The sequence below is a fragment of the Neoarthrinium moseri genome, assembly GCF_022829205.1.
Source record: "Neoarthrinium moseri strain CBS 164.80 chromosome Unknown scaffold9_Wmoseri_CBS_16480, whole genome shotgun sequence".
In the NCBI taxonomy this organism is placed as follows: domain Eukaryota; kingdom Fungi; phylum Ascomycota; class Sordariomycetes; order Amphisphaeriales; family Apiosporaceae; genus Neoarthrinium; species Neoarthrinium moseri.
Window position 1 is genome coordinate 810076 of NW_026055123.1, and position 26530 is coordinate 836605.

Genomic DNA, 26530 nt, shown 5'->3' on the forward strand with positions numbered 1-26530 from the left:
AGGCCCTCGGACAGCCTGTGTCGGAGGTTTTTGAGACTCATAGCCACCCTCTCGCCGCGCTCGGCTTCATAACAGCAGCCCCTGAGGAGCGCTGAGTTCTGGCTGTTCGAGGAACTCATACTGCAACGCGTTGAATCTGCATCGCTAAAATCCGACTCGAGGAATGTTCAAGGACCCATGGTAAAGCATATTGAAAACTCCGGAACCGATCCTCAAAGCATGCCCTTCGTATCTGCCTGTCGCTGCCCGCAATAATCCCCGAACTGGACTCAAGTGAACGAATGACTCTATAGCGTGATAATCATGAAATTAAAAATAGGTGAGAAGTAGAGCGTGGACATGGAACTGATTAGAAGCAGAGCCTCAGTCCCCCTCCGCACCAGGCCGGCCAGTTGGCCGCGTGGGGCAAGTGAAGATACTCCAATCCAATGGGTTTCGGCTCGGGGGCTTGACAAGCGCTGAAACATAGAATAAAAAGAGAAGTCCCCGCAGGGAGCGCCGGCAGGGACGCTTATCGGCTCAGTCGTTGGACCCCCCAGCCTAAAATTGCATGGCAATATTGAAGCTGGATCCTTTGACGGACGAGGGTAAAAGCTGGGGCACTTCAACCTGGGTGGGATCGAGACGGCGGAAAAGCGTTAAATGGCTACCATGTCGACATCTTGACGAGCCCAGTGTCATTATTCAGGGAGAAAACCAGGGCTGTGGGAAATTGACGGGGTGGCCGCTGCCAAATGGGGCAATTTGCAGTGAAGAATCGGGCCTGGACAGCATCGAATGACCGCACGCGTCAGGCGATAAAAGGTAGGAGAGTCTGACGGTATGTTTTGGAGGTGTTCACTGAGCGGCTGCCACGAATCCAACGTCCACTCGCATGGAGCAAGATGCACAGGGGATTGGGCCGTACCCGGATCAGGCGTAGCGGACGGCCTCGGACGCGAACACTTGCATAATTTCATATGCGGGAAGGAAATTGGACCAGTACAGAGGGCCTCGATCGCAGCACGCGAGATCATGAGAGCGACCCAGCAGAAATCTGCAAGTTTCCAGCTCCAGCCAAGTGGCGTTGTAGCTGGTGATACGTGTCTCAGTCATTAAGAGAATAGCAGAGATTGGCTGTATCTTTTGTCCAGGGCAAACTACCAGAATGGATTCATATCGGATCAGTGTAATATGATGGACAACCTACCATACATCGAGTTGACAGCCTGATATCGTGACGAGATCCCCGTGTGTCGCCGACGGGCGGTGCTTTACATGCCATGGCCATATGTCGAGAAAATGTTCGCGGTCGACAAACTCGAGCCAGCACCAGGCTGTAGGTGGGCCGGCATCCACTATCGCTTATGTGCTGACTGACATCCAAGTCACTGGCGCGTATTGGAAAACACGGGAGAATAGCGACGCCTCCGGACGGCCGCATTCAGGAGCTTGCCTCGGCGGTAAAGAGCGTCGTAGCCGCGCGCATGCTCCAGGTCGACCGTTCCAGCGCCAAAGCAGTAGTTTCAACATCTTGCCCGGGTTGACCGTTGACACATTGACGTGACTGACGGACGGTAAGGCCAGAGTTGGAGTCCAGAGACACCCGGGTTTGCTGTTGGCGGAGCCCTCCGTTGAAGGTGGGCGAGCATCAACCCTCTTAAATTCAACGACGTTGCTCAGAGGAGGCTGAAGAAGAAAAGTCGAAACCGACCGACCGGAAAGAGATGTCTTTTATGTCCTATTTTAGGCAGCCACAGGGATGGGACTCATCGTCAGTGCGCTTATGAGCCTCAAAATCGAGTCAACCAGATAGAGAGACATTGCCCAATCATAGTCCAGATCTGGTACCCTCCATCTTGCGACGCGAGATGGACCTGTCGCAGCCCTAGCCATAATCGCGTCAACTGTCGGGTGCTTTACATGGATTAATCACCCTCAAGCACGTCAGGCTGGTAAGAAAGCAGGGCTTGAAATGTACGCGCATGGTGTGACTGCATTGCACTGTAGGACTACGTCTAAAATTATCACGCTTTCCATCGCCGAGCAGTTTGCTTGAGGACCAGGGGATCTACGAGGAGTATCTGCCATGGCGGGAGAAGATGGTAGTGTACATTCGCTATCTGTAGCTGCAGCGCGATGAGAACCTGGGCTCCCCCAACCCTTGTTCAGGTATCTCATTCCGAAAAGTCTCCTGTAGACTCGAGAAAAAGCAGATCAAAACCCAGCCAACACCTGACCGAGTCCCATATTACACGCAAAAAGTGGAAAACTGAAGCATCCTCTGCCCCACGCCCCTTCAAGCGAGACAACCATCCGTCATCTCATCGTGAAACCTCGTAGACTGGACGTATTGAAGCAGAAAAGGCCGAAGAGTGCTTACTCTTCGTCCTCCTCGTCATCACCGCCAGCCTATTCATCGTCGGCCTAGTCAGCTCAATTCAGCCCCCGCACATCAAAGTTATCATCACCAGGGATGCATCAGAGGTGGCTACTCACGTTGTAGGCAGCCTTCTCGTCCTCGTAGCGCTTCTTGTCGGCAGCAGCCTTGGTCTCGTAGGGAGCACGCTGCTTGTCGTTCAAAGCCTTCCAGCGCTCACCAAGGATCTTGCCGACCTGGCCGAACGAGATGCCGGGGTTCTCATCACGGACGTTCTCACGCTGCTCGTTGGCAAAGAACATGTAGGCAGAGAGACCACGCTTGGGTGCGTTGGGGTCTAGTACAGATCAGCGGCAGCTCATAAAATCATGCAAACGTGGCAGGAAAACGCACCCTTCTTGGTCTTTCTCTTCTCGACCTTGCCGCCCTTGCTGCGCTTGGTAGTCTCCTTAGGCATCTGGTCGATGAATGTCAGTCAAAGGATTCTTAAGAACTTGGCTTGTTGATGTGGTGTGGAGGCAGTGGTGTTGTGACATGGTAGTGTTTGGCGGCGCAATTGCACACTGGCGTCAACTGGGACGCGCGACGCGCTCGCGGTGTGGTGGAGGGGCAGAGGTGGTGATGTGCAGAAATCAGCATCCCGAGACTTGGTGGTGCGCTCCGGTCGCAACTGCCATTGTGCATCGCACTGGACATCAATTGCGACTTGAAGCTCAAAACATGATGCAAACAATCGAGCACCACACCTTGACCAAGTCTGGACGTGATTGCAAAGCGCGTTGTGGTTGTGCAAGCTGTTTTGCGCAGTCGATGCAAGGTGATCGAAGGCGCGTTGATTGCGGGCGTTGGCTGCGATAATGTTGACTGGGAGGCCGGGCCAGCGTGTTGCGCGATGGGAGCTCGGATAGCTCTCAGAGTGCACAGCTTGAGTGCGCGCGCTGGGAGAACGCGGCCAATGACGATGCCAACGTACGCCGAAATGGGATCCAGTCGATCGATAGCGACGGGCAGATGCGATTGTTGCAGGGCAGATGGGGGTGACTTGTGTTTTGCAGTGGAATGCCATACTGGGGGAAGTACTCACCTTGGCTGAGTGTTTGTGTGAAGGCTGTGTGTAGGCCGACTTTGTATGGGAGGGCGATTTGTATGGGAGATTTGTATGGCAGATTTTGGTGAGAGAGAAGAGAGGGAAATTTTGTATGGGGGAGAGTGCTGGGTGCCTTTTTACTATGGGCGGGCGATTGGCAGGCTGATTGCGTGTGTGGGAAGAATGGGCGGGCGGGAGGGGAGAGGGGGGGGAAGCGGCCAAGGTCAGCCAGTCGACCAGGACAAGTGAGAGAGACAAGGCAGAGGCGGGCAAGCGCACACACTCACACACACTCACACACTGCACACCCACCACCGCCAGACCCAGACACCCCAGAGGCAGGAAGGCCGAGCTGGTCTGGGCTGGCTGGCTGGCTGGCTGGATGGCTGGGCTGCAAAGGGGCGTGGGGAGCGCAGGCCAGGCAGAGGCAGGCAGGCGGGCGGGCAGGCGGGCGGGCAGGACTCAAACTGGGTGCGCGCCGCTGCTTTACCTGCAGACACGACACGACGTGCTCCTCATGCTTCGCACCAAAGCAACGTGAACCACCGCCGACAGTGGCAGAGTGGCAGGAGTGGCAGGGGCAGCCACCCACATCGCACACCACACGCTCCAGCTAAGGTGCAAGATCAGAGCCAAACAGAGCCAAACAGAGCCAAACAGAGGGGGTCGCGGGCAAGCGCTGACCCAGGCCCCCAGCCAACGCCCGCGACTGAAAGTCACTCCTGCGCGCGCGATGTACAGTACCGCCTCGTGCCTCTGCGCGCATCACCCCCGCAAACGCCTACTGTGTACTTCGCACCACGCTGAAGCCGGCCGCCAGTTCCTCTTTCGCACGCTGGACGGCACCTGGCCCCATGCCCTGCCGCAGCCGTCTTCATTGCGCTCACATCACTCTCCATGGGAGACGCCCACCCTCTGCTGCTGATAAAGCCGCTTGCTCCCGCCCGTCCTTCAATCAACTGGCCGCATCTGCCCACTCCCTTTGCCTGCGCCTTTACCTGCACCCTCCCAGACCAAGGCCGCTCCCACACGCCTGTGTAAACAAAGCCCGAGAGGCAAGCTCCCCAGCCTGCCGCACCACAAGTACCTTGCGGTCCCTTGTTAGCGCCCGAGGTACTTTCAAGCTCTGCGCTCCCGGACCTGGCGTGCCCTGGCCATGTCGCTCCCGCACCAGTCCAGTCCAGTCCAGTGCCAGTCAATCATTTTGCTTGGTGTAGGTGGTTCGGTGCATGAGTGTTCCCTCATCAGTCGTCACTACTACTGCTGATTTCCACCCAAGCCGCCCACCCATTTCTGCTTGGGGAGTCTGGCTGGCCCCCTCTCCGTGCTGCGCTCTACTTTCCCCTCCTACTCCTGTGTTTTCCCTACTGCCACCGGGCTCTCCACCAAAGCACCCTTCAGCATTGTCCAATCAAAACCAAATGCTGCTAACAAGCCAAACCGGCCTGCTCCGCCAGATGCCTTCAACGTTGAGTCTTCTGTATTGTACTGTAGATGCTGCACTCTTCCTGCAGACGTGATGAAGACCAGAGACGGACAAACTCAACCTCAGTAGTCATGCTGGCTTGGTCTCACTCCAGAACCAGACCAAAATGTCTCCGTAAGATGCGCCCTCTCTCCCGTCTAGGTCGCCACCAATTGCTACGCGATCCGTCTATACTCGTTTCATCAAGATGAGATTGAAGGAATCCTACATGCGCCGGACGTCGCCAAACCAGGACTCTACACGGAATGTCGAGTCGTCCGTTGCCTGATGGACGCACCCGTGGACATAGCAACAGTCTGACCGCAGCCTTTGTTCCGAGCCCGTGAAAGCCAGTTGCATGCAGAGTCTCGCAGCATTACCGATAGTGTACTGTACCCCCGGACTACCACATTATGGCTTTCTCCTGCCGCGTATGCGTGCCTCAAGCTGGGATGCTGGAGCATCCCCAGAGCATTGGTTGCAAGGCTGTCACACGGCAACATATCGTGCAACGCTAGCTGTCCCGCATATTCTCACAGCTCGCGAGCGAGCGCGCCGTGACCAGATTAATCTCGTCCGTACCTGATGGGACGGACCACGGCCCATGGGCACTGCAAAGCCCAGAATGGCAAGGGCGCAAAGTCTCACATACACTGTTTCTATTGCATCGCGCAGCTGTCCGGAGCTTCCACCGAAGCCCTCTTGATGAGGGAGGGTACTTCTGTAGCTTCAAGCTCCCCTGTCAAGCCTACTATTCTGCGTCACCCTGCACAAAAGCTGAAGCGCATGGCTGGGTCCATGCTTGTCATTGCTGCTTTATGCGGGGCAATGCTTCTCGTTGCTCCTTTTCCACGCGATCGCTCACACCAAGGCCCGTCAGGCATTCATGTCTCGCTAGCCCCAAACAATCGGAGAAGAGTGACCCATGTACTGTATGTACTGAGTGGTTCCGCCGGCAGGCTGTACAGGCGGCACCCAAGAATCTCACTCCAAATAGGCCCACGCACGCAGTCGGCACTGTGCCACTGCCAGGCTTGCCTTCTTTGAGCCATGCCCAGGGCGCAGAACAAAGCCGTTCTCCACCGATTGAGGTCACAGCCCAAAGGCAAGCTTGCATTTCGGCATAGGAGGACGCACCAGCAACCGAAGCCATGGTTTCTTTGGGATGGACTGATTGTTGCCCTTTGATTGTTGACTCACGTTGAACGCGTGATGCTCCAGTTGCCCCCCAAGCGAGCTGGCCATCCCTGCTCACGAAGTCCCCCGCCCCATCAGTATGAGAAGATCCATCATACTCCGTACCTGATTCCAAAAGGCGGGCAGCCGAGCTCGAGCTCGATCTGACCTCGCTGCACCTAGCACCTTACCCGTGATCCTTATCGCAATCAGCCTACCCCATATGCGGCCTGACGCGACCGCAACACGCTAAGCCCTATTCATTCAGGGACCAGAGCTTTCGCATTGGCCGACGAGCAGATGCGCAACACGTTCCTTTGCCGGCCGCCTTGGTTCTTGTGGGCCCTGTGATGCATGTCCAAGTTGCCGGTATCCCAGAATGGGCTGGGATAATAGTGATGTCCTCTCCTTGCTGCGCCGGCCGATGTCCATCATCTTCGACTGCGGCATGACTGGCAATAACCTGAGCATGTCTCACACCTAGGTAGTACTTTTTGCCCGCTGCACACGCTTGACTATGGAGCTGGGAATCAAACTCATGGCCTCCAGCAGCTCTGGGTATTCTTGACTTTGTTCAGGTTACTCTCGCCGACGGATTATTTTACTGTTGTCCCTCAGACACCATCGTCGTCCTCGTCGAGCACAATAGATCTGAGCTCCTCGCTACTTGCCCAGTCGACGCCACTCCCTGCTACTACAGCACTTGCAGTCGCCTTCATAACTCTCCAGCGTTGTCTACTAGCCTTGACCTCTTTCTCTAGTTGGGCAATCTCGTTTGCCTGTGCAGGATCCTCGATCGGCTCCGTTTTGTGCTTGTTGACCTCTTCGGCCAAAGCCAGTACCTGCGATGCCAGATCGACATTTTCTCGACTTATTCGCAGGCTCTGGCTCTCTACTTCGATGATCTCATCAGTAATCTGTCGTGACAAGCTGGTCTGCTGAGCCAAACTGGTCGATGCCTGGTCTCTTTGCAGCAGTACAGGGCGCAAATCCCTACTTTGGTGAGCGAACGTGAGGATGGAAGAATGAAGGAACTGCGAGGCTACCTCTCGATGAGTGACGCGTTGATTCCTCCATGAACCGCCTGAAGTACCGGGTTCGACATGATGACCCCTTCGGCCACCTCGTTCCGCAACATGTATCTCGCCCTTGATTCTAGTAGATTATTTTGGGCGGCTTCAACATTCGGAGCCGTTATGTCCCCTAACACAACGTCAGCATTCTTGACGCCAATTGTCGGGTAGGCTGAGGCTTTACCAGGCTCAAAGTTCTTCTGGGCTGTGATGAGAGCGATCTCAAGCTGCAGGTGCTGGAGTCTGTCGTAAAGCTCTAGGACCCTACCCTCGTCCTCCGACAGCAAGAGCTGGCTCGGTTTGTGTTCTTCAGCAGCCCCATCCCTTGGTTCGGAATCCATAGTAGAAACTTGAGGATAAAGGCCAGATGACGACGGCAAACAAAGATGCTGCCCTCTGTTGCGATCTGGTGGACATGTGCACGACGCCGAGACGCGTCCTGTACAAACATGCAATCTGTGGCTGAGAGGTGCCTGTACTGAGTGCAAAGAAATGTGGCGCAGGCGAAGTTGTTCTATTAGTTAAGTTGGGTAGCTTACCGGTAAGGTGGGCAAGCTCTGAGCAAGAATCGCCGTCCAAACAGCTCGGAATCTTTCACTGCTAAAGGGCAAACACTGGGACAAACATTCTCTCATCTGCACGGCCATCTGGACCTCTTGGGGTACAGGAAACCTAGTGCGTGCATCTCTTGCAGGCTCGGATGGGGAGTTGTTCTGAACCCGGCTACTGCCATCATCTTCTGGATCACGGGACAGCATCCAGAGCACATCACGCTGGCAGTCCCGAGCTCCACCAGGCCCCAGTCTGCCAGGGACTGACTGCGGAATCAGGCGGCTTGGCCTCCGCTAAGTCACTTACAGTAGGAGTGGACGTCGCTGGCGAGAGACAAGACCCCAGCTTATCTCCGATTAGGTACCCATCCCATCCGGTCCGGCTCATCAGCAGCCTCGCGCGCGTGCCAGTCAACAGCACGGAAGATTGCCCGGTACACACTGACGGCGGATGACACTGCTCCTGAGCCAGCGCATTTGTCTACCTACCGGAGTCACTGGACTCTGAGCATCGCCAGGCATACCCTATATCTTTCCACACATCGCCACATTCTCCCACCCAGGTATTCTGGAGAGAATGCATGCACTATGGCGACGCAGACGCAGGTGTTGATAGCCCATACGGGCCAGCGCCTGCAGGTTGACACCTCGCAGTTCGCATCGTATGTCTTCCTGCCCCCCTTCCCTTCCCTAGCTTCCCAGCCGGCTGGTACTGACCGCGGCCTCGCATCGTAGCCTAGATGAGTTCAAGGCCTGGGTCGCGCACCCCAGTTCCATTCCGCCGCAGGACATCATCGCCCTCACGCCCCAGGGAAAGACAGTCAAGCTGCAGAACATACAGTCGGAGAAGGAGATCTATGTGTACGACATCCGCATCACACAGGCCTCGGCCGCCGGCGCGCCCACATCCTTGTCACCCGAGACACCGCTGCCGAAGCAGCACACCGTCTCGAGCCCCCCCGACTTCATCGAGGACACACACTCGCTGCAGTCATGGCAAGACTTATTCAAAGGCCGCAGGAACTGGGCGCTGAAGATTGTCGAGGACTGCACCGCCATGGCCGAGGCCGCGCAGGCTCGCTATGGCGAGATGGAGGTCATGACCAAATGCCTTGACGCTGCTGTGGCGAACCTCGATACCGCCGTCCGGCCGATGGACCCGAAATATAACGAGATGAAGAAGTGGGTTACCACTTCCCAGGAGGAATACGAGACTTTGGTCGCAAACTTCGAATATTACCTCGAGCTGGCCCGCAGCGTTGCCATCTCTCCGTCCATGGTGCGTTTCATGACGGGCAAGGACGTACGCAAATCGCAGCAGGCCACTTTGGAGGATCTAGTCGACCTCGAGACCACCCGAAAGGCCGGAAAACTCGCCGGCACCTCTTTGCGCAAGTTCAATAACAAAGTAGTGGAGTTTGACAAGTCGGCGGACAGGATGTTCAATGGCTGCGATGATCTATTCCAGGAGTTTGACAAGGTCGTTGGCCGCTCTATATTCCAGCACAAAAATGACAGCATACAGTTACTGGAAGACATTGAAGCTGTGGCCAAGAAGGTCGACACCGACTACCAGACGACATTGAGCTACTCTACTTCGACCCGGGATGTTCTGCAAGCGTCCAAAACCGCCGCGAACCATACCGAGCGCCTGTTGCCTAGCATCCAAAACAGGGCACAGGAAATGGATGAAATGCTGCTATCTACCACTCAGGCCCGCAATGAGCTGGCTGCCGACTCTTTGGTGTTCATGCGCTCCATTGCCGAAATCACCACCTTTCTCCACCAGGTCAAGACACAGATGGCCGCGCTCCACCAGGGCGAAGACGAGATGGCAACTTTCGATTACCTACGGTTGCTGCGAGAACTCCCCTTCATGTATGCCTCCTTTGTCGCCGAAGCTATACGTCGAAAGGAATGGTCAGACAAGGTCAAGGCAGATTCTTCAACATTGGCCAACGAGATGGCGGTGTTTCAGCATGAAGAACTGAAACGACGACAGAAATGGCAGAAGATGGTGGGCAGTACTTATGGCCCCGAGGAGCCGGAGAACAATGTACTAGGTCTCGAGGTGAACCTGCTCGGTGACGAGGAACAGTGGCCCTCGCTGGAGAAGAAAGATCTGGACGAGTTCGTGGCGGCCATCAGGCGCCAGAAGGCTGACGACACTGTGCTGGAAGACATTTCGAAGCTGATGAACGACTTGAGCAACCCTACCAAACAGCAAATGAAGCGAGTGAAGGCTTCCAAGAATGGCAGTGTGCACGAGGCTGCCCTAGGTAGAAGTGGCCTGATGATACGGGGTGATGACGATCTGTTACGCAGTCTGCAAGATGAGAAGACTAGGTTAGAGAGCAAGTTGAAAACGGCAGAGAGCCGTGTTCGCCGCCTAGAAGGCTTGCTTCATCGTCAAAGCACCGAATCAAGACCTTCACTTGGAAACATGTTTCAGCCTGGCAGCCACGAGCGCAATAATTCTGTCTCCTCGATCAGATCACCAGGACTGCCCGAAGACCGACGGCATTCCTCGATTTCGGAGAACAGCGAGACACTTCTGCGGCGTATTACCCAACTAGAAGGTGACTTGCACACTGAGAAAGAACGCTCAGCTGTATTTGGGCAAGAAGCTGCCGCCCGTACTAGGGACATGGAAGGTCGTATCGACGAAGCCAATTCAACTAAGAAGGACCTCCTGGAGAACATGGAGGCTCTGAAGAGGGAGTTTGTCGAAGAGCGAAAGTCCCTCGAAAATGAGATCAGGACCTTGAGGGCACGGCTGGAAGAGACCGAGGATGAAATCGAAAACTTCGGCGAATCCAGAGAAAATGAAAAGGTCTCGTACGTTGAGCGAATGCGATCGCTGGAAGATGAGGTTCAACGCCTCACACAGGCGAAACAGGACGAGCACCTGAAAACGCAGGGGCAAGTTGACTTTCTCCGTAACGAAAGCCGAATTCAACGGGAGCGTAACGAGTCTCTAGAGCGAGAGCTTCTGGAGGCGAACGAAGCGATCAAAGCCCTGACCAGGAGAGCGGAGACCTCGGAAGCAAGCAATGAGACTCAGATCCACATCCTGAGAGACCTTCACGGCCAGATGTCTCCGAGGGAGCGTGTCCCCGATGAGATCAACGAGCTTATGGAAGCTGTCGCATCGAAAGCAAGCGATGTCTTGGCAAAAGTTCAGTCTCTGGAAGAAGACATGGTTTTACTGAAGTCCGATCTCGAGGTGGCTCAGGAGACTATCAAGGAGGGCAAAGCCGAACTGGCACAAACCCAAGACCGCCTATCATCTGAGGAGGCGACCAGGTTGAAGCTGCACGAATCTCTTGAGGAAGAGAAAGCTAAGAGCTCTACGCTCGAGGGCGAGGTTCAAGAAGGACGGGATCAAGTCAACCAACTCCGCAAGAAGATGACTGAAGGTGAATCCGGCTCAGACACTTTGAGACAGAAACTAGCAGACGAAGAGAAGCGAGTGGCAGAACTCTCCGAAACTCTTGCGGCCAGGCAGTCCCAGATCGGTAGCTTGGAAGAAGAGGTGCGCATGTATCGGGAAAAGCTGGAAAGCTCGGATTTACGGATGATGGGGCTCAGCCAACGCTTCGAAGGGCGCAACGAGCGTACGAAAGATATTACGCAACGCCTGTTCACCCACAACGAACGATTGAGCCGACTTCTCGAGCGCTTGTCTTTCTCGGTCACGAAGCAAGACGGAAAGACTATCATCCAGAAAATTCCACGGGCTGAGCGTACTTCACGAGATCCAAACGACTCTTCTGATCCGAGCAGTTCTGTCCGGCGTTCTGTGTCGCTTACAACTGCTACACTTGCTGACAGCACTGATCTGAAGTCCATTTACTGGATGAACGCCGAGGATACGGAAATGGAGACTTCTCAATACCAATCCTTTGTCTCAGGTCCTGGCTTGTTTGATGTCGACGCCTTTGCCGAGGCCATTTACCGCCGTGTAAAGGAGTTGGAGCACACCGCACGCAAGTACACTCGTGATGCTAGGACCTACCGAGAGCGGGCTCATCAAGCCGTCAAGGAGTCACATGACAAGATCGCATTCCGTCACTTCAAGGAAGGCGACCTGGCTCTTTTCCTGCCGACTAGAAACCAGACAACAGGGGCTTGGGCGGCCTTCAACGTCGGATGCCCACACTTCTTCTTACGCGAGCAAGAGAGCCACCGGCTTAGGCAGCGCGAATGGCTTGTCGCTCGCATAACCAAGGTTCAGGAGCGCGTCGTCGACCTGTCTAAGAGCCTTAGCTCGACCACTGCCCAGCACCCGTCCGAGACCGACTCGATCAACACGGGCGACGAATTCGACAACCCGTTCGACCTTTCTGACGGCCTGCGCTGGTGGCTTGTTGAAGCACATGAAGATAAGGCTGGTGCGCCGGCTACGCCTGGGCTCGGTAAAAGTACAGTCGCCGCTAATAACGTCGAGGCTATGGCCGACATACGCACACACCAGGCTCGCTCAGGCGCCAGCAAGCTTCTGCCCGGCAGCAAGAACACTGGCATCGAGGGTGTCAGCAGGACCCTGAGTAAGAGTCTCGAGAGCCGCCGCTCCAGCTCTGGCAGCACGAAGAGGGTGCTACCTTTTGCTGGCGGCGCAGGGGCCGGTGCGGCAAAGAGCAGTGCCTTGGCCAGCGAGACGAACAGTCTACGTGCTGCACCGGCAGACAGCCCAGAAATGGGCGGAAGTATAGCCGGATCCTCCAAGGGCAAAAATCCTGAACCGTCCGCCCCCGCGGCTGCGTCGAAGACGAGCAACGGTGACAACGGTGGTGACCAAGTCAACGAGGTACGAAGCCGCGATGTGGACTCCCTGCTCGGTCCTTGAGCGCGGAGGACAAAATCATGGAGGTCAATGACTGATGTGGTTTTCTCGTGCACAGGACCAGCAGCGGATGCCGCATCCATCATCTAGCTCGCCTTCCAAATCACCGTCCAAGTCTAGGTCGGAAAGAGCGTCACAAGCTGGTAGTCCGCAGAAGTATAGGCCACACCACCATCACGACCAGCAACAGCAGCAGTCGCAACAACAACACGGCCAAGGCTCAGGGGGTAGCGCGCAGCATCAGCTTCAAAGAGAAACGAGCAACGCCAGTGCCGAGGGTCGTGACAAGAGCGTTGTATGGGACTCGCTCTGGAGTCTGGATGTGAGCTACCCGGGGAAATAGGGAGGGACGGACTGGTGGGATTGCTCTTTAGTAGATTCATTAACAGCAACTCATTGGGGAGCATTCACGGCGTCTGCTGGCAAGATTGCTACTGCCCGGGCCGTCTTGAATCGTACATGGTACCACGGCGCACGGATCGGGATGACTTCCTTGAAAATAGATTGCATATGGTGAGATGGGTGGAATGCGGTAGTCGATAGGCGAGTTGAATGGACAACATACCCCTTTGCACTTTGCTAGGTACCTAGGTTATGATGAATTCTCAATTCGCACTTGGCGTCAGTACGTGTTCTGTCCCCTGATCCACGGGCACATTGGCTCTCACCCTTCAGGCATGGTACTGATCCAGTTCAGAACTGCTGTGATGTTTCGTTTGCTTTGTACTTCAATTCACAGGGAGATGCCGGGCTGAACAGAAACCTGGGCAACACCATGATAGTAGCTCATCTCAAGAGGAGCATTTGCTGAGCCCCAGGCTGGATGTAGCGTAAATATTTACAATTGTTTTACACATACTCTATAGTTAATGATACATAGTCCTTTCCTGCCTCGCCATTCCTCTCGTCTGTTGGCACACGTAGCAGGGACACCGCGGCCCCTCGACGCTCTCGTGCATTTCTGTCTATTCCTCCTCAGCAACGACCTCAACGATCCGCCGCACGGGCTCGACCCCGCGGCCGGTTGTGATGACGAGCTCGAACCGGCCCAGGCGCTTGATGCGGTCCTCGCCGAGGTCGAGCCCCTCGATGGCGATGGCGTCGGCCTCGAGGCCGACGCGGCGCTCGGTCTGGTCCGCCTCCTGCAGGACCTCGCGGATGTGCGCCAGGATGTCGACCGTCGACACGGAGCCGAAGATGGCCGTGGCCTCGTCCGCTGCGGGCGCCGACGCGGGCTTGGGCTGCGTGGACAGGGCGGCGTTGACGGCCAGCGACGGGGAGCGCGGGACCGCGGGCTCGGGTTCGGCGGCCGGTGCGATGGCTTTGCGGGCGAAGGTCAGGACTGCGGGGAGTTGGGATTGCAGGAGGGCGCTGGACTGCTCGGGCTGTTGGGATCGCACGTCATTAGCCCGCTGTCTCTCTGTCTCTCTGTCTCTCGTCTTGCATGTTGGGTTGCTGGTTGGAGTTTCTCCTCGGGCGAAAGGTGCAGGAGGAGAATGGTACATACCGTCATAGTAATAATGTCCTTCTTCTTGGAGGCAGACGCCTCTGCGACGGGCTTCTTGTTCGGTTGCTCCTCATCGACCAGCAGCTGGGTGCCGAAGGAGCGGTCGCGCACGCCGATGGCGGCCTCGGTCAGGCCCAGCTCGGTGAAGCGCGTCTTGGTCATGTACTCGGCGAGGCCCTTGTGGTGCCACTGGTTGCGCATGCGGCCGGGCTTGACGCGGATGATGGAGTCTAGATTGGAGGGAGGGGCCAAAGGTCAGCTTCTTGCTGGCTCAACCAGGGTAGGAAAGGGGGCGTCGCGAGGACGGGTGACAGAGAGTCGAAGGGGGGAGGGCCAAAGCATACTCTTCTTGCCGAATCCCTTGATGTCTCGCAGCAGGCGCACCGGTATGCCCTGCAGATCCTCCATCTCGGCCCTGGTTAGGGTGCGGGCGTGTCGGACCTGGGTCAGGGCCAGCTGCAGCGGCGACGGCGACAGCGACGGCGACCATATCGAGGGTGCGTGGCGGGCCATGGGCAGCCGCCCGAGGCAATTGGGACAGGTGAGGGTCCGGGCTAGACGTGGTGCCGCCATTGTGTGGTGCTGTGCTGGTTTGAACGTTCCTACGTCGGCATCTTGAAGCTTCACGATAATTTTCCAGCGCTTCGACGTTGGAGCTCGGGAAAAGTGGGTCTCGTTGCTCCCTGCACCAGGCGAAAGCTGGGGCGGCTCGGCCAATCAAACGGCTCCAACCCCATGTCCATCCATCCTCTTGCCTGATCGTTGGCTGTTCAGCCTAGCTATTTCAACCTTCTTGTATATACTCTATACTCGCATAACAGGAGCTAAGTTCTTGGAGATGCCATACTGATGGCTTAGACAAGAGGCTCGATCGGTCTCCGAAGTTTTTGGGGCATCACTCCGGCCATTTCATCACAATAATACGTGTGGGATCAACAGTATTCATTGAATCTACTCGCCAAGTCAGACCTAGCCCGGTGCAAGGCAATACTAACCGAAACACTCCATACCTCCTGGAGCAGAGTGTACTCAGTTACTTCGCTTTGGCCGTAACTTCCATCGTGTCACGGAGTCTTACTATACCCACCTCACCCGCCATGCCCCTCCATGACAAGTCTTATATTCAGTCCACCAACTGGTACGAGCTTAACCGTCACTCACGACTCGTTCACGTTCGAGCAAACGAGGCAATCCCGGGCACGAAAGTTGTGGCTCTTACGAAGCTGCAGCGTCTTCATGCGGTTCGGACCTTCACACTCAAGCTGGCCTGCTACGTGTCCTGCGTGATAGTGGCTACCAGGGATCTCCACCATGGCTTCCTCACATTATGCGGGCACAACCATTCGTGGTCCAGTCAAGCGACCGAACTCGCACTTGGTTACAATGAAAATCGGTTATCACTCGTAAATGACAGTTGCTACCATCCGTCATGTACCACAACGGAACATTGGGCGAAGTGATGATGTAATTCTCTGGATGCTAGCTGACTTTGGATCTCTCGAATAGGCACAATAATGATCGGAGTCTACATTGCAGATGTGAAATATACCCCCCCACGGTATTATCTGCTTGAAACTTGCAACTCAACAATCATTTGGGCCTTGTCTTCCCACCGTGTTGCTCTTCCTTGTGTCGCTTGAGATTGTCCTTACGCTTGATGAAAATATCGCAAGCTTCACACACTCCTCCCTCGGGCGAGATTTCTCCAGCTAAGTACGGGTGAGTGGATCGCACATGACGGTCCCTGTCCTTGTTCCTCATGAACGGCCCCTTTTTGCAGCCAATATCAAGACATGGGATTGGCGGCTCATGCTTCTTAAAATGTTTACTGTGTTGTATCAGCGCATTGCTGCATTCTGAACAAATTGAATGGCCAAGACAAGGCACTCCTTCTTTAGGCGTATGGGATTAGTAACAATATGAAAGCCATCTTACTTGAGTTCTGAAGGTATGCGAAACACTTGTTGGCAAACGGTACAAGTGACAGGCTCCTTCCGGCGACCACTCCGACGACCAGTGCGGTAATCCTTTCTCAGTGGAGCATTTTGGTGACCTGTCTCCAAGGAGGAGCAGCTCTCATTGACTATCTGTACATCGTCAAGCCCAGGTCTCTCAAAGTGATACGTAGCAACCGGTACCTGGGTTGGAGCTTCAGGAAGCAGATTGGAGCTTTGGTAATGGTACTCCGAGGCTTCTGTAGGATCTCCTCTACTGTGATGCGAGCTTTCAGGAAACTATGTTCCTGAATGTGCATCATCGTGGTAGATCGAAGGCTGTGGCTGTTTGTCCGAGTAGGATAGTCGCTGAGGGTTAATGGTCATGTTTCCTTCGGAGTGATGCCATGCGTAGTAGCTGTTCCTGGTCCGCAACCCCTCTTTATCGTTTTGGGAAGTGCAAGGGTATGTGGAAGCCATGGGAACATCAATAGATCCATCGCCGTCAGCCCACGGCGGATCTGATGCCCCTTGCCTGAAGGCGCTATATCGACCCGAGCTCCTCATGTTGCCAAGGGATGGAAGGGGGTCGTGCTCACAATGGTACGTCCAGCCAGCTAACTTGTGATTCAAGGCAGTGAATTGTATGTATTCCAGCAGTTCTCTGCACCACTAGGCTGCGAAAGCTTGAGGTACGCACTCAAGACACAATATGTATCGATATGGTTTCTATGACATTGGTGCTGAGACGAAGATGAACTTGAGAGGTTATCACACCGATCTCACTACGAAGTAGGAGAGTACTTTTTGAATTTTCTTCTCTTTCTTTCTCTTCTTTCTTTTCTCCTAGCCGTGGGCATACTCCGTCATCCTCTTCCTGGCGGGGTACGCCGTAGGTCCTTCTGGTTCTGATTAACTCTCCATGTTTTCCACGGGCTTCTGTCGTACAATTCTGCAGGACTTGCTTTATCATAGAGAAATAGCTCAAACGTTAATATCGTTCTCCCCTATCGCAGTCTTGCTCAATCATAACTTGCCAACAAATAGATTACCAACGCATGCAGGCATATGCGTCAGATTGGGCAACACCGAAGGGTCAAGCGGTGAACCAAATTGATTTAGGACAGCTATGCATAGACGAGGTCGATGCCGGCTCATCTTCATAGGTTCAGTATTTCTGGCGGGCCAAGACCATGCATCAAGACGTCTGGCAGCCTTGTTCCCCGCTTCCGACCTGCATTAGATCTGTATATAACCAATGAAAATTTGGAGGGCCTCCCAATCGAGGCACCAGCCTTGGGCCGCAAGGCACTGGCACGCACCTTCCGGTTCATCATTGTCGACGTAATAGTCCTACAAACTATTGGGGTGTAGCTTTGGTTGTTCGTAATCTGTGTTAAGTACTCGCGTTGAACGACATTCCATATTCCTCCAAGAACGTGGTCTATAAAAGCTAAGGGTTCCGGGTGCTAACTCTTGTTATTCCCTCTGTCCTACATTCAACGATTGAGCCCATACCGGACGTTCCTGTTACATACGTCATCGAAAAAAAGTTTAAATCACAATGTTCTCAGCATTGCCAGCCACAAACATTGACGCAGCAGAAGCTGTTCCCTCAACCATTGGTCCTAAAGGTAAGTTTGATAGAAATACCGCAGCTCCAGCGACCTGGTCTACGGAACAATCGATTCTGAGCTGACAATTTACGTGAAGCATTGGACTGTGTGGAGTTACCGTCCACTACTTCCCGTAGTGAGGACACTTCGAGCCTCTTATACCAGCTTATGGTACTCGAGAAAGCGCTGAACAACTTCTATAACACTACCCAACATGGCTCTGTCCACAAGACGAATATCCAGGGCGAATCCCTCATTTCAGACCAACAATGGTTTTCATTTTTCATGAACAAACTGGCGCAGGCCTGTGACAGCGAGCGTGGCGGTAAAACGGTTTCTGCCATTACAGTCCTCCAAGGGCTGGATGGCCCCGTGTTTCTCTTGGCATCTAATCAGAGAGACGATGATGAGCTTGACAAAGCCAAGAGCTTTGTGGAGAAACTACTCAGATTGGTTGGGGACAACCCTGATCGTCTGAAAAAGAAACCACGGGTCAAGCAAGTGCTAAACCAGATCTTGGAATTCGGCATCAAACGCGTCGATCTCTATCTGAAGTATCTCGAAATTCATCTTGATGAGTGCATCGCATGCTGCAGTATGAATGCAGGTGAGAGATTTCAGGCCGAGTTGGCAGCTGCAGCCAGTTATATGTGTGACTAACATGACTCACAAGACGCGGAGATCAAGGATGAGCTGGAGAAACTGAAAGTCGTGACTGTCTTCCCACGAGACATAGTTTCCACCACCAATGCCAGGCTCAAGTGTAAGGAAGTCTGCTGCGCTTAGGAAGGCCTAGCTGATGATGGCATTCTAGTTTTTTCAGATTGCAGCACCCTAATAAATGCTATTCTTGCCATGAAGAATACCACCTTCGAGAAATACATCACGAAGAGAGCTATTGGCGACAACGTTTCTAACCCTGAGCCCTGGCGTGAACTTCGACATTACTGCGGAAGGCTATTTTCCTACCGGCAAGCAGCTGAGACTCTTCTCGCAGCCCAAGAGAGGTGGCCCCCGCTCTTCAAGAGTTTTACAGTGTTTCCGATCTCTTCAGGCACACGCATGCCTAAGCCCATACGGACCATACCGTCACACCCCATCACTGCAGCCCAAATCATCAAGAACATGGGACTCGATACTGAGCAAATGGAATTTTACCTACTACAAATACAGCCCTTAGAACGGATGGGTCTTGACAAAGGTCTCCAGAGTATTGTTGCTAACCCACGTTTCCGACCCATTATTCACGCAGAAGTGCTCATTCATGATTGTCTTCAAAGACTTCCAGTCGACCCTGAGCACTTATACTGGAACAATTGGAAGTACATCGGAAGCAGCAAGCCAACCTGCCGGCTTTGCTCCTATTACTTTGAAGGCCGCGACGTGACAGTGAGAGAATCTCACAATAATCTCTACCCTTCTTGGCGGCTACCTGACCTTCCAGAGCACGCGAATGAAACGGCCGTGGACATGCACCTCAGCTTACTGGCACGGCTTAAAGATCACATGCGTAACGATATCGAGCGCTTGATACACGAGAAGAAGAGGGCGGGCAAGCGGCATGACTCCTTGACCTATTCTGGTGCCATAGAGGATGTTGACGACCTCACTTCAGTCACATGCAGTGTTTCAGGAACGCCGTCGACTTTGATCAGCGAACTTGAGAATTGTCAGGTCGGCACGACGTGTGGGACTCCATCACAGTCCAACAATGACGACTGGGTCATTGCAGGAGAAAAGTCCGATATCAGTGGCGAGGATGAGAATGATAGCTCCGACGGTGCATGACTTTCTAACATCATTGTCAGGAGCTGGGTGATGTTTGAACATGTGATTGTTTTCGTTATCTTCGTTGGGGGCGTTTGGCGGCGAGACAACTTGGCAGTTGAGCCAGGTGACTCTCCTCGCGGGCATTCACGACAGTGATTTCAAAAGTAAAAAGTGTTCGGCATCGAATCTTTGGTTGGAACGGTGGCTCAGAGAGCCAGCACTAGTGTCAGTCGTTCTTTCCTGTAAACCTTCGACAGCAGCAGATTTCAGTCAGCAAAGTTTGGATTGTCAAATAGTCAGTTGAACTTAGAATACTACCAACGAATAATCCTAGCCGTGTCTGGCGTATGATTTGATTCTGTTTGGATAGAATCCTCATCGAGCATGAATTAATCTCGGGACGAGGAAAAGGCTTAGACAGCTTCAACCGCTCAACCATGAAGGAGCAATACTATGTAAGCAACTGAAATGGCATTCGGACAGGGAGAACTGGATACCAAAGCCATACCTTTTCAACCGTCATCGAGATCGAGATTTCGGCAACTCTTGACATCTGATGAACTTCTAATTGAAAGGAAATCCCTCAAAATGTCCAGTGATGCGTGTTGAAAAACAGTCTGAGCTTCGACACAGAGGACATGCGAATGCAACAAGAAACCTTCGACGATACTGTCAGTTGGATCGGTCCTTCTTCTCGTTTCGGCCCCGAAGCAGCGCGGCCGCTCGCACACGTGACCCTGCAGCGCCCTGTTTGTCAGCTTTAAATAGTACAGTTGCCAGTAGGACTCTGACGGGCGGCATGCTGAGCCAGCATCCAACCAACGGCTAGCCAACTCAGCCCCTAAGCTTAGTATGGCCTGCCAACCCATCATAGGCTGTGTATTGCGGGCGGATCGACGGAGGATCAAGGGCAAACACAACGTCTCTATCTACGCTAAAAGCACATTGTATTATCTTGTCATTGGCAGCAATTCCGGTCTAACCACCCACATTTCAATTACTCCTGGTATTAGAGAGCCACGAAGTCAAACGGTCGCCCTCGGGATATTGATCATACTATAATCTCCATCAGTCACTTCTCACCGCTGCAAACCATGCTGGCCCAACTTCTAATATTGATATCCCCAGTTGTGGCTTTCAGTAGAGAATGCTACTTCCCAAGTGGTGCGATCCATTCTTTAGGCATTCCATGCAACCCAAACGCAGTCGGCGCCATTGCGTGTTGCGAAGCAACACACAGTAAGCCCTTTACTTTTAGCATTACCCGACGTATCTTTTTACTATAGTGTATGCCCATTCACTTCGGGGCCTTATACTGACTTTTTCTCCAGCCTGTCTCTCGAATGGTCTTTGCTGGGAACCGTCTACAAATCACATACTTCGGGGCGGATGTACCGATTCCACGTTCGCCGATGCCGCATGTCCCCAACATTGCAAAGGCGATACACATAGCAGCTCTTTGAGCCCCCTCAGGCAGTGCAATGGGCAGAACGACCGATGGGTCTGTAAAGAGAATGTGACAACCTGCAAGAACGGCTTTTCGATTCCGCCCGGCTTTGTAAATGATCGAAGAAATAGCAGTTTTAATAGCGTTATATACGCCCTGGGAAATGAAACATCAATCGATAGTGGCGATACAACCACGGTAGCTCAAAGCACTCTGAAAGTTGGCCTCGCGGCTGGTTTGGGAGTCGGTCTGCCGCTGCTGATCTCATTGGCTGCCAGTTTGTGGTTCCTAAGAAACGCGAGAAGAAAGCTCGCTGAGACGAGAGATGCCCAAACCAAGCAAATGGGAGTCAATGAGAAGCATGCAGCATGTGATGAAGCTGAGAAACTGCATGGTTCATCTGCCGACAATAGTCACTCGTTGCATGGGACGTCACACAACTCATATGACTCGACGCAAATTTTACAGTCTGATCGTCAACAAAGTCTCAAAGAAGAGCCGGTTGCCAGTCCTCGCGAGCTGGATGCAGCTACTCCATTGCGTGAATTGGCAATACCGCTTTCGGCAACAAAAACACCCACGTATCTCTACGCAGAACCGAGGGCTGAAATACACGCAAAGCAATGGCTATAGCTACATGAACCACCTTCCTCTGGGATGAGCAATGAAATAACGGGACCAGATATATATGGTCCAGGAAACGGGGGTGTTTAGTGTTAGTGCAAACGCGAGGCTACGACTGCTTTCATATGATCCTCAATAGACTTTTGGTATATATAGTGATTAGACTCTGCCAAGATTCACAACGTAAGACTCCACATGCGAGTTCTGATTACGGAATCCACAGTGACGTTCATCATTTTAATGAGTTTTATTTCACAACGGCCTACCGCGAGAGAAACACCCAGATATCGAGTCACGCAGGCGCGGCAAGGGAATAGATACATAGCCTAGCATGCGAGGCCTTGACAGGTAACACGGGCGATCATTTTCAATGGCATCTTAACTTATCGAATGAAGTATCATGCCATAATGAACGTCTTAGGGGGAGGTGGCGCCAACGGGTGGTACACAGTCTTATATTTTGATTTATAGGTTGTTAGGAGAGATTATTCTAACAGTATATAGAGTTTGCAGCATCTTAAATCGAATAAAGCAATAGCAATCACCATAACTTGTTCCAACCATAATCCAGATATCAGAATCATCAAAGCGCGATGCTACGTTTAGCGTCCTCGGTAAGGTACTCTGGCAACATCCGAGAGTTGATACCCATCTTAGCTTTGGGGTCCTCTGAGGGAACCCCATCAATCGTTTCCCACCAATGTGTTACGCATCCGCAGTGGCCGCATCGAAAGAATCCAATGTCGCCCCCCGCTTCTTCATCCGTGCGAATGTAGCTTTGCTGGCTGACCCCAGGAGCTGGTTCCGCTGATACGGTCACTGTGACCTCCCCGCGTCTATAATAGGCCCACAATACGCCGTAGCGGTAGCAGATGCTACAGTGGCATTCGCAGATCTCTTTCGGCTTGGAAGGCAATTCCAACGTGACCCTACCGCAGTGGCATGATGCAGTGAGGGGCTGAGAACTGGCTGTCGTGAATGATGTCACGGGATGTGGGCCACTTGGAGCGCCATCAGTCATTGATGTCTCGTGAGTTGACATGGCTAGACGATACCATTAACAAGTGATTTGTTTCGTTACAACTAAGACACCTATGTGGAAGAAGGACATTTACCAGTGGCAATACGACGAACGGTGACCTGGCATATTTGTTATGGACTGACTAGTGCAGGTGTTGTAGTGGGGTACGAGGGGGTGGTCCACCCATCTGTAAATAACACACGCCACAGCTATGAAGGGAGCTCTTCTTTCCTTATATCCCTAGCTGAAGATGTTTCGCAATACTACAGGATTTGTAGCAGAGTCTCGATTCACCTGTGGTGCCCGTGACATTAACTTGATGTTTAATATTAATATTTTCACATCACCGTAAAATGGGTTAAATATAATTTGCGTCAAAAGAGTCTTAAAATATTGAGAGAAGGAATGTGAAAACTCCCATCACCCCTAGTGAAATCCAAGCATTGTTAACAGTGTTCATGTTAATGTTAATGGAGGCAATGAAGTCGAGATTAACAAATCCATAGTCCGAGATACCGAGTAACTTACCGCTACCACCCCGCCTCCACCACGGCATAGGCGGTGCATGTATAACATTTCCCTGAGTTGATAACCATATATATCTTTCGCAATCGACCCTTACACTTCGCCCCGGAAGACGATACATAAACTCTGGATATCGTGAACATAATATTCCCGGCGATTGTACACAGATATCGTGTCAGTCACAAGAACGCCCTTCGTTGTGACTGACTGGTACACTGCTATGAGGAGATTAAAGGCCTGAGCAGGAGAAGCTCACTAAGCGGGCACAATTCAGCCTATCACGATGCACGAGACCGTTGATTCTCGAGAAGGTATGCACTCCCTGCCTTGCATTGAAGTAGGAATACGGGAATGGTTTGGCAATAGAATTATGGCAAGCGCCCAATTCTTGGGTAAAGAAGGAACCAGACACTGAGGTAGAATAACGTCATCCACATGGTCACGTGGTAGCCTTCTTTGTGGGTTTCTTATTGCCACCATTACACCGACTGATCTAAGAGCACAGGAGCGTCGGCACGGTTAACACTAGAACTGGTGAGCCTTAGTGATAAGTATCATCTCATCATGAAATATGCACATCCTCAGTCAGAGCTCCGAAGTTTCTGCGTTAGTAATCATCCAATTTCGGGAGAATTACCGACAAAGCTCGCGCGAAACGCTTCGAATGCGATATTTCGGAGCAGGGGTTGAACGGGCTGTACTACTACATTCTACTATCTTTCCTGTTTCTTTCCCTTTTTTTCTTTTTCTTTTTCTTTTTCAAAAGCGTCATTGGCTTGAATAAGTAGGCATTTGTCGTCCCTTCACGGGTTGGTACTCCGTATATTCGCCCGTGCGTTGCGTACTTGTATATTCCTTGCCCCTCTTTTTTTGGTACCAGGGGGGTGTCTCCAATGTCTCGGAACAGGCCCCAACCAACATGCCCTTTTCTCCCTTGACATTCCACTCTGAGACTTTCTCGCTCAAGCCTACATTCTATTCCTACCCTCTCTAACTCACACAAACACACTCTTTCTCTTTGCTCTCTATCTCTGTCTCATCCTTTCTCTCTCTGTCTCTATATCTCTCGAGAATGGCATGGCCGAACATCTTCGTCGCACTAGGTGTGTTGTGTTGTACTTCGCTTGGCTATCTGATCAAGATTGTCTACGATCACCGTCGCAAGATCAACGTACTTCGCGAACAAGGAGTTGTATGCAATTTTGTCAAGTCGATGAAGGGTTGCCAATATACTAACACCCATCGCAGCCCATGCCACAGGAATGGAGCTGGGTAACCGGGCACCTACTGGTACTTCGAAAATACGTTGATGGGATTCCACCTGACGCCGCTGTGGCCTTTGCGATGCGAGATCTTGCTCAGGAGTTTGCCCACACCGAGCTTTTCCTCGTTGACTTTTGGCCAGTTTACCCTCCTCTATATACAGTCTTCGGCCCCGAGTCCATTAGTCAAATATGCAACAAGTATAACCTACCAAAGACGGCTGTTGCTGCCAAATTCATGAAACCAATATCTGGTGGTCCAAATCTTGTATCCATGAATGGAAATGAATGGAAGTATTGGAGGTCTTTGTTCAATCCAGGATTCGCCACTGGGGCTATGCTCAATAATGTGCCCCATATCGTCGATTCGATACTCGTCTTCCGCGAGAAGTTGGTCGATAGGATCGGCAAGGGCATGTTCTCTCTCGATGACTTCACGACGAGGCTGACCACAGAGATCATCCTCAAAATTACGCTGTAAGTGTACTCCAAAACCATCAGAGGTGTATGTTGCTCACAAGCCAAGGGACAACGATTCGAACTACCAACGATCGTCCAACGTACTTGCAACTGCACTGGGACACATCACAAGCTGGCACTCCTTTTGGGACCCTCGCGTGCTGATACACCCTTTACGACCCTTCGTTCAAAGATATCATGGTCGCATTATGAATACCTACATTCGCAAGGAGCTGGAGAAGCGGTTTCAAGAAACCAAAAGGGAAAGATCCTCGGACTTATCTGGACAAACGCCCAAATCGATCAAATCTGTCATCACACTCGCACTTGAGGCGTACTTGTCTGAACGACAAGATAACGATGTTCTTCAGGAAGAGAAGCTCGATCAGAACTTTGCCGATTATGCCACCTACCAAATCCGGGTATTCCTATTTGCAGGGACAGATACAACTGCATCAATGATGGTCTACGTCTACCACAGACTAGCCAAGCATCCCAACTGGCGAAGAAAACTGCAAGTGGAGCATGACGAAGTTTTTGGCCCAGAGCCCAACAATGCTGCTAAGCTATTAAAAGAGAATCCTAGCCTCTTGAACAGCTGCAAGCTTACGCTGGCATTCTTAAAAGAGACTCTGCGACTTCATGCACCAGCGGGAACCATGCGCGCAGGACTCACCGGCGTCACTGTGACTGATCTGGAGGGAAGCGAGCAGCCTATGGACTATGTCGGAGCCAATATACTCCATCAGGCGTTGCATGTCAACCCTCGGGTATGGCCAAGACCCAGAGAGTTCTTGCCAGAGAGATTCCTCGTTAGACCTGAGGATGAACTGCACCCCGATCCCGCAGCGTTCCGACCCTTTGAACAAGGCCCCAGGAACTGTATCGGACAAACATTGGTTTGGAATGAACTCAGAATCGCTGTGGTCTTGACATGCAGGGATCTTGAGATCAGAGATGCTTATGATGATTTCGATGCTAAGATGGACAACGAGATGGGCATCGGCGAGAAGCTGAAACGATGGATTTTTGGTGAGCCGATGAGAACACTACATGGAGACAGAGCGTATCAGACGGACTCAGCAGGATTGCATCCTGTTAATGGATACCCGTGCTACGTCAAGTGGGCAAAGCACGACTAGAAAATCACCTTAGTTAATATCGACATGGTAGATCAGCGGCGTGTCTCAAGTACGGGTCAATGTCTCAATCGTAGCCATGGTACCTGACAAGGCTGTGACAGACTGAAACTTTGTACCTAGAGAAAACAGACCGTACGGGATGTGCCACTGATAATTTACTCGTCTTCTGGGTCACTCCTCTGCCCCAGTGGCACCATGATGGAAGATCATGGAAAATAAAACCGTGCAGGGGCTATAGAACCCAGGTTAGGACTCTTATGATTGTTGCGGACATGTCATGAGGGCACTCATTTACTCATATTTCGACCATGGAATTGGACAGCATCCCTTCATACTGCAAACTTGTCTATCCTTCTGATTTCGCAGCTCGCACTGCACGGCAGTAACATGGGGTCTCCGTGAGACGTGTTTGGAATATTTTAGTTTGAGTTTTAGTCCACCGAGGGCAAGAATATGCCGCCAAGTATGTTGCAACTCTTCAACCCTTCCTCTGAAATTACCTATCACTTCGGTATCATGATAATAGAGCGTTTGTAGTATTCGAAAAAGGAGGGCAACCAGTTGACTTTTTTCACCAAGGACCACGAAGAAATGACGAGTGGTTTTAATGCTTATGGTTCCCCCCAGCAGTGCAGTGAGGCTCTCACTTGCCCTTATCTATCAAGA

At 52.5% G+C, this 26530-nt stretch overlaps 6 protein-coding genes across 6 annotated transcripts; 3 read left to right on the forward strand and 3 right to left on the reverse strand.

Moving 5' to 3' along the window:
- Positions 1-2358: 2358 nt before the first annotated feature.
- On the reverse strand, positions 2359-2816 carry JN550_003863 (uncharacterized protein; the record flags this gene model as incomplete). Its single annotated transcript, XM_049315314.1, has 3 exons — positions 2359-2391; positions 2479-2696; positions 2753-2816. The coding sequence occupies 3 exons, from the start codon at positions 2814-2816 to the stop codon at positions 2359-2361; spliced, it is 315 nt and encodes a 104-aa protein (XP_049174433.1).
- A 3885-nt stretch (positions 2817-6701) lies between these two features.
- Positions 6702-7501, reverse strand: JN550_003864 (uncharacterized protein; the record flags this gene model as incomplete). The annotated part of the gene is made up of 3 exons (XM_049315315.1): positions 6702-7080; positions 7134-7290; positions 7345-7501. The coding sequence occupies 3 exons, from the start codon at positions 7499-7501 to the stop codon at positions 6702-6704; spliced, it is 693 nt and encodes a 230-aa protein (XP_049174434.1).
- Positions 7502-8299: 798 nt separating this feature from the next.
- JN550_003865 (uncharacterized protein) lies at positions 8300-12900 on the forward strand (the record flags this gene model as incomplete). The annotated part of the gene is made up of 3 exons (XM_049315316.1): positions 8300-8373; positions 8447-12521; positions 12616-12900. The coding sequence occupies 3 exons, from the start codon at positions 8300-8302 to the stop codon at positions 12898-12900; spliced, it is 4434 nt and encodes a 1477-aa protein (XP_049174435.1).
- A 622-nt stretch (positions 12901-13522) lies between these two features.
- On the reverse strand, positions 13523-14637 carry JN550_003866 (uncharacterized protein; the record flags this gene model as incomplete). Its single annotated transcript, XM_049315317.1, has 3 exons — positions 13523-13942; positions 14065-14294; positions 14409-14637. 3 exons carry the CDS (start codon positions 14635-14637, stop codon positions 13523-13525), a joined length of 879 nt encoding a protein of 292 aa, XP_049174436.1.
- Positions 14638-17562: 2925 nt separating this feature from the next.
- Positions 17563-19402, forward strand: JN550_003867 (uncharacterized protein; the record flags this gene model as incomplete). The annotated part of the gene is made up of 4 exons (XM_049315318.1): positions 17563-17632; positions 17712-18221; positions 18288-18377; positions 18429-19402. 4 exons carry the CDS (start codon positions 17563-17565, stop codon positions 19400-19402), a joined length of 1644 nt encoding a protein of 547 aa, XP_049174437.1.
- A 4671-nt stretch (positions 19403-24073) lies between these two features.
- Positions 24074-25864, forward strand: JN550_003868 (uncharacterized protein; the record flags this gene model as incomplete). The annotated part of the gene is made up of 3 exons (XM_049315319.1): positions 24074-24193; positions 24250-24740; positions 24790-25864. 3 exons carry the CDS (start codon positions 24074-24076, stop codon positions 25862-25864), a joined length of 1686 nt encoding a protein of 561 aa, XP_049174438.1.
- Between the last annotated feature and the right edge of the window lie 666 nt (positions 25865-26530).